This window comes from Gastrolobium bilobum, unplaced genomic scaffold (assembly GCF_033153095.1).
Source record: "Gastrolobium bilobum isolate Gb01-03AN ecotype WA unplaced genomic scaffold, APGP_CSIRO_Gbil_v1 utg829, whole genome shotgun sequence".
NCBI classification, from domain to species: domain Eukaryota; kingdom Viridiplantae; phylum Streptophyta; class Magnoliopsida; order Fabales; family Fabaceae; genus Gastrolobium; species Gastrolobium bilobum.
The window spans coordinates 509152-520250 of NW_026899533.1; the positions used below are offsets into that span (position 1 = coordinate 509152).

At 32.0% G+C, this 11099-nt stretch overlaps 1 protein-coding gene across 1 annotated transcript; it reads right to left on the reverse strand.

Moving 5' to 3' along the window:
- Positions 1-395: 395 nt before the first annotated feature.
- On the reverse strand, positions 396-2941 carry LOC133291097 (adenine nucleotide transporter BT1, chloroplastic/mitochondrial-like). The gene is made up of 3 exons (XM_061489284.1): positions 1987-2941; positions 1280-1441; positions 396-1197 (listed from the first exon to the last, which is right to left on the reverse strand). Exons 1-3 carry the CDS (start codon positions 2584-2586, stop codon positions 730-732), a joined length of 1230 nt encoding a protein of 409 aa, XP_061345268.1. The 5' UTR covers positions 2587-2941; the 3' UTR covers positions 396-729.
- Between the last annotated feature and the right edge of the window lie 8158 nt (positions 2942-11099).

The window sequence follows — 11099 nt, forward strand, 5'->3', positions numbered from 1 at the left end:
GGTTTTCGGTGTGAATGTATTGCTCTAATTTTCTACCTGTATAATCAATGCATGATCCAAAATTTTGATTAAAGCAAGAAATAGTCTCTTTGTAATTATGCAAGGATAAAACTACGTATAAGAATTTCCTCCACCCCATACTCGCTAGTCGGGTTTAACGGGAGTGATTTTTTATGCCTCTGGCCATTCCCTTTAACAAATCTTCAATCCTCCAGTTTACCAAAATACATAATTCCTCAATTCATGTAATTCTTAGTTAGGCACGATTTATAATAGACGCTTAAATTATTCTTGATACATGTAAAGCGATGACAAAAAATAAAATAAAATCTCTAACTATATCATAAATGTCATAATAGCGCGCCATCAGTTAACTTCTGAACATACCTCAGTAATTATTCCATTCAAATAGAGGCCAAAATCTAAATACAAGGCCACAGTACATAATGCTGTAACTGATCTCGAACTTATTACAAGTAATAAAGCTCACTTACAAGTTGCGTATTCTCTGCCAAGACCAAATACAAAATACGAAAGACATTTATTGTGAATAAAATCACTGTTTTTGTGTACTCAATAAAGAAACACCCTGGTCGAAATTGTAAAATATATATGGATAAACAAAATCTGCAAAACCAAAAATTAGAAGGACGAATTAGTTCTCTCTTCCTAAACAAAAAACAATACCAACAAATCCTGTGGAAAGAATCTGCAGTCATCCAATCGTTATTAATTTTGTTCATTTTCAACAAGTATCCTCTTGCAAGCTTCGTAGCACATGAAAGAAATCCCAGCAGCAGGAACTAATTTTAAGCAGCTTGGTCCCAAACCTCTATAAAGGCCTAAAAAACCTTCCTTTTCAAGTATACTCATGAGGGCATGAAGCATGTTGCTGTATTGTCTTCCATTTAGAGCCCCAGCTTGCATATGCTTACGAGCCACCTCAAGTGGAAATGTTGCACTACTTGAAAATGCCCCAGCAGCTGATCCTATTAAAAGTGTCATCACATTCCCAACATCCTCCTTATTAAAAGCTTTCTTGTAAGCTTTTCTAAGTGTATCATAAGCAAGATAATTTGTAGCAGCATAAGGGATTACACCAATTAGGCTAGGGGTGAGGCCTCTGTATAGTTCTGCTGGACCTTCCTCTTGAACAATTCTCACTAATGCATCGAGAAAGTTCTTGTACACCCCTCTCTGCAATTATAGTAATGGCATACACTTATATCACTCTGAGCATAAATGAGAGCAAGATCATGGGGTCTCTATGAGTGCATACCTGGACAGTAAGACGAGTTTTTAGTAGCTCAAGAGGGTATGTACATAAGGTAGAGCTAAATCCAGCAACAGCTCCGGCAATTGATGAGGCCGGAATTGGAATTTTTGACTGTTCTCCAGGTTCAGGAGATAATTGCTTCTTGACAGTATCATAGGCAAATAACTGCAGTATTCTACCAGATGTCACTAAGGCATGTAATAAAGTTTTAGGCTACAAAATGAAATATTAGACTCCTAGTTGAACAAAGTAGAATAAAGGGTGGTATTGAACCCAACAAAGACAAAACTCATTTTTGGCAAATGATTCGGTGCCAGGGTACATGATATTCAATTTTCACGTATTGAGTCTGCTGCAAAAGTAATCCAACAATGAAGCACGAAAATAATGAATGATATGCAAAATATAGACTGCTGTCAGAACAAAAAAAATTGACATAAACGGTGCACTTGTCTGCCAAATATGTATTTCCACCAATCAGATATTGAGAGAAAGAAAAGATGAAGGGAAAAAAAAAATCCGAAGCAACAGGGTATAAAGAAACTCAAATTATTTAAGGCATAAAACTGATGTCATCACGTGTGTGAAACCAAAGGTTCATAACAATCCAAGTCCAGTCCTAAGTCACTAGCAAACTAGCAATGTCAAATATCCAAAAAAAGTAACATATACCATGATATCTAGGATTCAAAAACATCATGTTTACACACCTCAATGGCCTTGCTTGGCGCAACTCGGATGATGTTAACAAAATTGCCTCTAAACAAGCCCTTCCACCCTTCAGATTCCATAATAGATTGAAACACTTGAATTGAATTATTTCCACAACTCCCCACCATCAAATGGGTCCTTATGGTCTCCAACGGTGCCACTACAGTCCTTGACACTGCACCAGCAATTGCCCCACTTATCAACCTTCTCAATGATGGATTCCCTATCTTAAACTTCAATTTAAACCCCTTCATTCTTTTTTCCATCTTCATGCCAAGGCCTTCCTCATCAACTTCAAACGCCTCACCACTCAACAATCCTTGAAACCCCGTAGTTCGAAAACTGGCTTCAGGCATTATAACGTACTTCATGGAAGAATTTGCCAATGGAAGTTTGGTGCCACTGTCTCTAGCATTTGCTGTTGGAGGATTTGGTGAAATCCCAATTCCAAACCCAGCTTGACCAACGCTTGCAAATAAGCCAGTTGGATGAACATTGCTTCCATGTGAACCCCATCCAAACTTGATTCCAGAACTACATATTACTACATCTTTGCAACCAGATTCAACACCTTGCACTTGCAGCCTTCCTCTATCCATTGATCCTAAGCTCCAAAACAAGCTATTTCCTTCCAAGTCTTAAATACCAATATACACAGAACAGCTTCTCCGTTAAAAAACGAAGCTTTCGAAGTTTCAAGAAGGTAAAGATAGTTTGGAGCAAATGGGCAAGCAAGAATATGCGAATTTATAACATTGCTTAAAAACGAATAATTCAAAAGGAAGAAAGAAGGCAAAACCAAAAAAGTTATCGAATTGGGGAATAAAGGTAAAGTTGAAATATATTCGTTGGATGGGGAATTTTGACGAAGAAAGCTAGAAACTCCTTTTTTCTCTCTCTCTCTCTGCCTCGGCAAAGAAGAGAAGAGAGGAAGATATGGCCCAGTTTTCAATGCTCTGCTTAACTCGTCTGAGCGAGTTAAAGAGACAAAGCAAGTTCAGATTTATTATTTTAAGGGTTTTCTTATTCTCCTTCAACATAACATAGGTACCTTATGTTGTAGAGATAAAATGGGTGGGTCCTACCATTACAAGAAAAAAGAAAAAAAGGTGAGGTGCGGAAATCGAAGTGAAAGAGTAGGAGAGAAATAATCTTATGCAAAAGGAGAGTAATATTTCGCTTATTTTAAATAAGGAAAAAATATTTACCATTTTAAATAAGAGATCTTATATTCTTTCATTTTTACAAAGAGATAAGACTCAGACTTTTATATTTTTTTGTCCACTCTCTAGTTGGATAGAACTCATGTAATTCATAGAGACTTACAAATGAAGACTTAAATATTCTGGATGAACAGTATTTTTCGTATTATTAAGATGGAAAAAGTGTTTGTCCTCTTAAATGACATAACTTATATCATTTCACTCTCACAAAGAGGTATATTTTTTTTGTCTATTCTCTCTTCTCTTTTACCTATCTCTTCTCTTACTTAAAATGATACAACTTTACATCCTTTAAAATGATATACACTTTTCCCTATTAAGATTAATTAGAGACATTAATTATTATAAATATTTTTGAGAAATGAACTAATTATTAGTACTAATAGCCAATTATTATTGAAAATATTATTTTATATATAAAATAAAATAAATTAAAATTTATGGAGGAGCGGCTGCCCATGATAACCCCTCCATCGGGAAATTTTTTAAATACATCGGATGTACCGAACTCGATACATTTATTTACTAATCGAGAAAAAAAATTTGGGATATAAAGAAATGGTTTTATAAGAGTTATGTTGTAAGAAAAGTGATTGTGTAATGTTATAGAGATTCGTTTTGCTAGTTTTCTTTTTTCTTCAAAAAGTGTGAGCCCTACAAAATGTTATGTGTGTCGAAAATTTTGTTGTGTCATGTTAAATAACAAATGCAAACTCCGTAAATAAAAAAAAAAAAAAACAAGGGTTAAAAGGAATTTTTTTTATACCTTTTTTAGTATAAAAATAAGTACATCAAATATACCGAAAATTTGCTATCCGTCGGTCCACCCTGTATATAGTTCATATTAAGTATTTTAAATGATGTACAAAATTTTCTTTTGTGAATAATCTGAATTATCCATTTACTTTTTGTTGGATTAAGGCCGCAGAAGTTGGATAAAACTTATGTGAGACTCACGAGTCAAGACTTATGTTTGTCCGTCCAAGAGGAATCCGCAAAAATAGTTTTTTGTCGCATGAATGTTTGGAGGGACTCTAAGTCCTAACATGCCCGTCAATGCTAATGGAATAAGCCCAAGTTCATGCAAACTTGTTATACTCGTGAGAGTCGTGACTCATGAGATATCAGCTGTTTTGAAATAAAGAGCTTGTACTATATGAATTCTACACAGCAAGAGCAAGGAATGAATATGCCTGCCGAGTACCATATATTTTAGGCATTGATTTGAAAGATTAAAAGGAGTTTTTTCTATTATTATTGAAAGAGCTAATAAAGGGTAAATAAAAAGGATAGCAATTGATAGATGAAAAAATCGTGTACAAAAATAGGATTTAATGTTTCTCTTGTTGTAAGGAGATTAAATTATCTTCTACACATACATAAAAATATGTTTGGTCCAAACCGATTCAAATCGCGGTAACCGAACCAAAAAATCAATAACTAAATTAATCAAATCGAAAAATCATAAATCGAAAAAAAAAATCCGCATATTTTAATTGGATTGGATCGATTTTTGGTTTGGTTGATGAAAATCGATCATGGTGACTTAGAATATTGTTATTTTGTAGACTTGGAATTTTAGATATTATTGATAGCAAACTATCTTATTTTAATTTTTTATTGTCTACTAATCTATTTTAACTCTTCATGAGTTTTAAGATTTGTTTTAGTTTGAAGACTTGAATTTTTCAGTGGTTTGTAATTTTAAATGGTTTTATTTTGATATAGCTAATGATTTATATGACTGAAATTTTAGGCAGTAGAAAAAAGGTGTGCAGGATCTTTGACACCAGTGTCAACTTTTAAAATTTGACACTAAATCCTATCCATTGATTTTCGCAAATCAACGGTTATCATTTCCGCTAATCAAACTTATTAATTAATTATTAATTTTCAATAAATGATAATCGTTGATTTACAAAAATTAACATTTGAAATTTGATATACTAACCTCCTCTATAACTGGCTAGCATAGAGGATATCACATTAATTCTTATTTTAATTAAGAGAACAAGAATTATAATAAGATTCTAACACAATGGATAAGAACTAAGGCATACGATAAAATATTATTTAAATTTAGTTATAGAGAAATCAAGTTCACAATTGCATCTGAAAAACATCATAATCTAAACTAAAAAGAAATATTTTTTATTCTACCAATTGCTCCTTTGATCTCCGTACGGTCTTCAAAATCTTTAACTATAGTACTTTACTTTGCTTCAAAGCTACTGGCCTATTTATTCTCTTGAAAAGGTTAGCATAAAAATAAACAAACGTGAGATAAATCTCGGTAATATTGAGATTTTCACACTATAACCAATCTAGCTACTTTAGTGAAAAATATCATTCTCTCAAATATATTTATAATAAAAAAATAATATCATGAATAATAAATATATGCCAAGACCTTTGTGAGTTCTTTATTCAGACATACCTAAACCTTTGTGGGGTTCTACATACAAAAATACACAAATCTTCATGAGTTTCTGCATACAAGCATATAAAGGAACATGTAGTCTCTAACTGAAATGACTAATGCTCAATTCTGTGAGCGTCCAAATTCTGTGGGTTCTGTATGACGGAGCTCAAGTCATGATAAGGTGTTCCTTACCTAATAACAATTCTGCTTCCCTTGTGGGTCGGTCATATCAGAATTCTTCAGTAAGAGATTACATATTTCACTAATATCCATTTGGTATCGAAGGAATTCCTTAGTTCTATGGTCTAGATTCAAGATCATTCTTATAACTAATATAAATAAATTAATTAAATCCATAAAATCAAAGATAACATATAAACCAAATGAGTAGAAGAGATTCTTAAAAAAAAATACGAACAGAATAACGACACCTTCATAACTTTTAAAGAAATAACTTAAAAATATAAACTTTAAATGTAAAATAGATAAAGAAGAATTAAAATAGGAGAATGATGTTTTCTCCCAATATTACATTTATCTTCATTTCTCATTTTGTTTCTCTCTTTCTTTCCTTCCTTTCTCTATTCTTTCATTCCTTCTCTCTCTATTCTATTTTTTTCTAAGTGACTTTAACTTGGGGGGTTATTATTTATAATGTTGGTTTCTATTTTTTTTTATATATAAAAATCTAAAGAATATAATTGTTATTTTTATAAAAATCTAAGAAATCTTGTAATATTTCAAAATAATAATAATAATAAATAAAATATAAAATATCTTAGATATTTAGCAAAATATCTTAGATATTTAAGAAAATTAATGATTAATTTTTAAGATTTTTATAAAAGTAATGATTAGATTACTTAGATTTTTATAAAAGCAATTATTAGATTCCTTAGATATTTATAAACGTAATGATTAGATTCCTTAAATTTTTATTAAAAGTAATGATTAGATTTCCTTTTTGAAATTCTAAATAACCACACCCCCCCCCCCCCCCAAAAAAAAGAAACTTAAAAGTAATTATTTATAATGTTGGTTTCTAATTTTTTTTTTATATATATAAAAATCTAAAGAATATAATTATTTATTTTTATAAAAATCTAATAAATCTTGTAATATTGATAAGTAAAATATAAAATTCCTTAGAATTTTAGAATAAAATATCTTAGATATTTAAGAAAATTAATAATTAATTTTTAAGATTTTTATAAAAGTAATGATTAGATTTCTTAGATTTTTGTAAAAGTAATTATTAGATTCCTTAGATATTTATAAAGGTAATGATTATATTCCTTAGATTTTTATTAAAAGTAATGATTACATTCCTTCTTGAAATTCTATATAAACCCCCCCCCCCCCCAAGAAACTTAAAAGTAATTATTTATAATGTTGGTTTCTAATTTCTTTTTTATATATATAAAAATCTAAAAAATATAATTATTTATTTTTATAAAAATCTAAGAATCTTGTAATATTTCAAAATAATAATAATAATAAATAAAATATAAAATATCTTAGATATTTAGAGTAAAATATCTTAGATATTTAGAGTAAAATATCTTAGATATTTAAGAAAATTAATGATTAATTTTTAAGTTTTTTATAAAAGTAATGATTAGATTCCTTAGATTTTTATAAAAGTAATTATTAGATTCCTTAGATATTTATAAAAGTAATGATTAGATTCCTCATATTTTTATTAAAGGTAATAATTACATTCCTTTTTGAAATTCTATATAACCTCACCCACCCCCCACCCCCAAAGAAAGTTGAGGGTAAGAAGAAAAGAGAGAGAGAACGAAGGAAAGAAAGAGAAAGAAAAAAAAAGGAAGGTAATATTTGGAGTAAAATAACTCAGTCTCTCCTTTATTTTTAAAGTTGATTTTTATATATTTTTGAAAGCTATGTTGGTTCTGTTTTTATCTAGGTCATATAGAAAGTTGGTATTTTAAAGTTATTTTTGTAAAAGGTATAAAGATATCGTTACTCTGTCAAAATTATTTTATGAATTATTTCTTCTCTTTTACTTTATTTTCTATATTTGGCTTTGTGAATTTGATGAATTTACTTATATTAGATATGAGAATGATCTTGAATCAAGTTTATAGAAATTAAAGAATTTATTTGGTACCAGATGAATACTAATGGAAAATATATAATCTTTTACTGAATGATTCTGATGTAACTAACCCGCAAGGGGATCAGAATGGTTATAGGGTAAGGGACGTCTTATCATGACTTGAGCTCCGCCATACAAAACATTTCACATATAGAACTCACAGAATTTGGGCGCTCACAGAATGGAGAATGTTGTTTAAAATTTCGTAATGTCATGGTTTGATGATGATTCTTAAGTGTGTGTGTGTTTGGAACCATAGAATGATGGATTGGATGACTAAAGGTGCCACCTTTGGACCTTTGAGTGATGTTCATGTAAAAAGATGACTATGAACTCAAAAATGGACCATGAACATTTCAGCCATATCATGTAAGGATAGGGTTTGATGACAAAAAAATGTGATTAAGTTGTTAAGTGTGGAAAAATGATTAGAAAGATTAACCAGGTGGGTTAACTCTAAGTAAAACTCACTAATCATGATTAATAATGTCTAAAAATCCTAATTAATATAGCTAATCAAATCTGCCCCATAAAGTACATAAGGGTTTAGTTGTGTTAAAATTAAGGAGATGATGAATTAGGTGATTAATTAATGGTAGAGATTAATTAACAAAAGTAATCAAGGATTTAACTCTAAAATTGGACTAAAGTAAGGTTTAGGTACACTAATTAAATAATTAGTAAAATTTAAGTATCATGACATAATGAGACTAAGGATATTTCATAATGTGACTTAATAATAGAAAAATCCAAGAATTAATGTGAATTAGGATTTATAATCAAAAGTAATTAAGGTTTGTTAAGTAAACACATTTAAGGCTAAGTAACCAGTTTTTAGGCAAAATTGGGGAGAGCATATCTTCCTCCACAGAGGTCATATAGGGATGTTCCTTATATCAAATTTAAGATTGAGATGTTATCTACGTGGTGTCAAAATTTGGTATCAATTGAAGATATATTCCATTCTATATGTTCGTTTGAGTGAGGACTGCACATGGAGGCATGTGCAGGGGCGCTGTACATGGTTGAAACTTCCATGAATTTTTTCTCCCTCAATTATTACTCAAATTAGGCTCATAATATGTCTAATTAAATATAAATGTGTCTAGTTGTCTACATAAAAATTTTAGAGCAATTGATTTAGTAGAATTTCCATAATCGCAGAAATGGTAAAGGATATTTAGGGCCCTGTTCGGAGTTGGCAAACAGCTTTGTTTGTCCAACTTCAAATGGTGATAACCGGAGCTAGGAAACTTCAAATGAGGCATATGATACCTTTTTGGAAAGGTAATTGAGTCTAGATTAACATACTAAAAGATGAGAATTTTATAACAAGTGAGTCACGCCCAGTAACTAGAAAACAGAAGCATGTACAGTTATGGAAAAAACGTAAAAGTGATATTTAAGCTAAGTGGGCTTAGGGGAACCCTTAGTAACTTATAATAATCATAAATATGACTTGGATGAGTTGAAAATAATCTAAGTGAGCCTTGCATGTGATTCTAAGCTATGTAAGTAATTGAAGATTAAAGTGGCTTGTAATAATGCACTAAAATATGTAATAAGTAATAATTGGTCTAGGCTTGTAATGGGCATATTATTGGCATATGAGTATGAAAAGTGGAATCATTAAATGATTAAGTCGTGGATATGACTTGATGAATTAATATGTAATTAATGATGTGAATGGTTCCTACTCTAGGTGTGCCTAGAGAACCGTGCACTTGAGGATTTTGTTGGAGCATACGTATTATATTGGAGTGTGGGCTTGTGCAAGCTCCCTAAGGTAAGCTCCTAGTTCTAGTTGACTCCTCTCTCTTGTGGCCCCACCATGATGGTGGGCATTATGGTTATATTGTATGGAAGTATATGGTATGATGTATACGTGCATTCATTCACATTCATATAGATGTTATATGATCTTGATGTTATGATGATGCACTGATGATATATGTTATGAGGATCCTGGCCAGTGATCATGGTATGTAGGCTGCCTATGACTTGACTCTGGGAGCTATTTCATACTGAGGTTGTGTTGACTGTCTATGGCTTGACCCTGGAAGTCACACATATGTAATCGTCTATGGCTTTGACCCTGGGGTTACACAAGGATGATATGATGATGCTATGTTTATGCTGTATGTCTGTATTATATGCTTTATATCTGACTTGTTATGCAGGAAGTGGGCTCAGGGGTTAGAGGATCCTCTATGAACCTTGAGCTTACTGAGATGTTGTTATCTTACCCCGTTTGGGGATATCATTTCAGGTACCTAGAGTAGTGGTGATGCTTCTAGGGGCAAGGCCCCCGCATTAGAGTAGTTGATGATGCAGCTGATGATTTTATATTATGTTTAGATTTGATGTTGGCATGTAGACTTGTTAACATGCTTAATTATTTTATGGAGATTATTGTATGTATTTATCTAGGCTCATGATAGTATTCTTAGAACCATGGATTATTTACTGATACTTTTATACTTCGAATTAATATAGATTTGATGCATGTATTCAGTTAATTTGGGCATGGAGCCTTATTAGTTGTATTGACTCATTAAGGGGATTGCAGCCCGTGTGGGACTTGCAAGCTATCTGTTTAAATTGTTGTATTAATTAGGTTATCTGTATGTGTGGAATCATGTTTCTAGTTATCTGAAATACAGCCGTTATGCTGTCCGTGAGACTCCGTCAGGAATGACACTTGTTGTCATATCTTGATGGCCAATGGCCACTAATACTGGCTCATAGGATTAATTAGTAGATGTATATTCAGATTTACGCTTTCGCAGTATCTGACGTGAACGTTTTTAGAAATGTTTTTATGAAATATTTTGGAAAAAGTTTACTCGTATTTTTATAAGATGCTTTATTCCTTTTCAAATAAAGTCTTCCGCTGTGAATGTTAAATATCATGTATGTTAACAACCGGAGTACTACGGGGTGTTACATTTATGGTATCAGAGCAATTTCACCGGGACGTTCACTGATGTATTGCTTAAGTGTTAGAACTGTTTATTGAGTGTCTCTTGAGTGTCATGATATTGCATATGCTTTCACTTGATTGAGCGTAGCTAACTCATACCTCGTGCAGTTTTGTGTAGTGACATGGCACCTCGAGGGAGACCCAGGCGAATAGTTCAAATCCCTCCTCCTGATCCTATTGTTGCAGCTATAGCAACATTGCAGCAGACCCTGAATGAAACCAGGGAAGCTGATTTGAAAAGAATCGAAGAGGCCAGAGATCGCGATAGAGAGCAGCTAAGAAAGGCCAGTGAAGACCTTATGGCGCAGAATAGGCTGGCCAATGCTGAGATGATCCGACTACTGTTGACAGAGGTACGAGGA

Bases quoted from the DNA above. Each gene is read 5' to 3' on its own strand.
- LOC133291097 (XM_061489284.1), bottom strand. From the start codon at position 2,586: ATGGATAGAGGAAGGCTGCAAGTGCAAGGTGTTGAATCTGGTTGCAAA. The intron at 1,442-1,986 runs GTGTGTAAACAT...AGAATACTGCAG, and splicing joins CGCCAAGCAAGGCCATTGAG to TTATTTGCCTATGATACTGT. The intron at 1,198-1,279 runs GTATGCACTCAT...CTATAATTGCAG, and splicing joins AAACTCGTCTTACTGTCCAG to AGAGGGGTGTACAAGAACTT.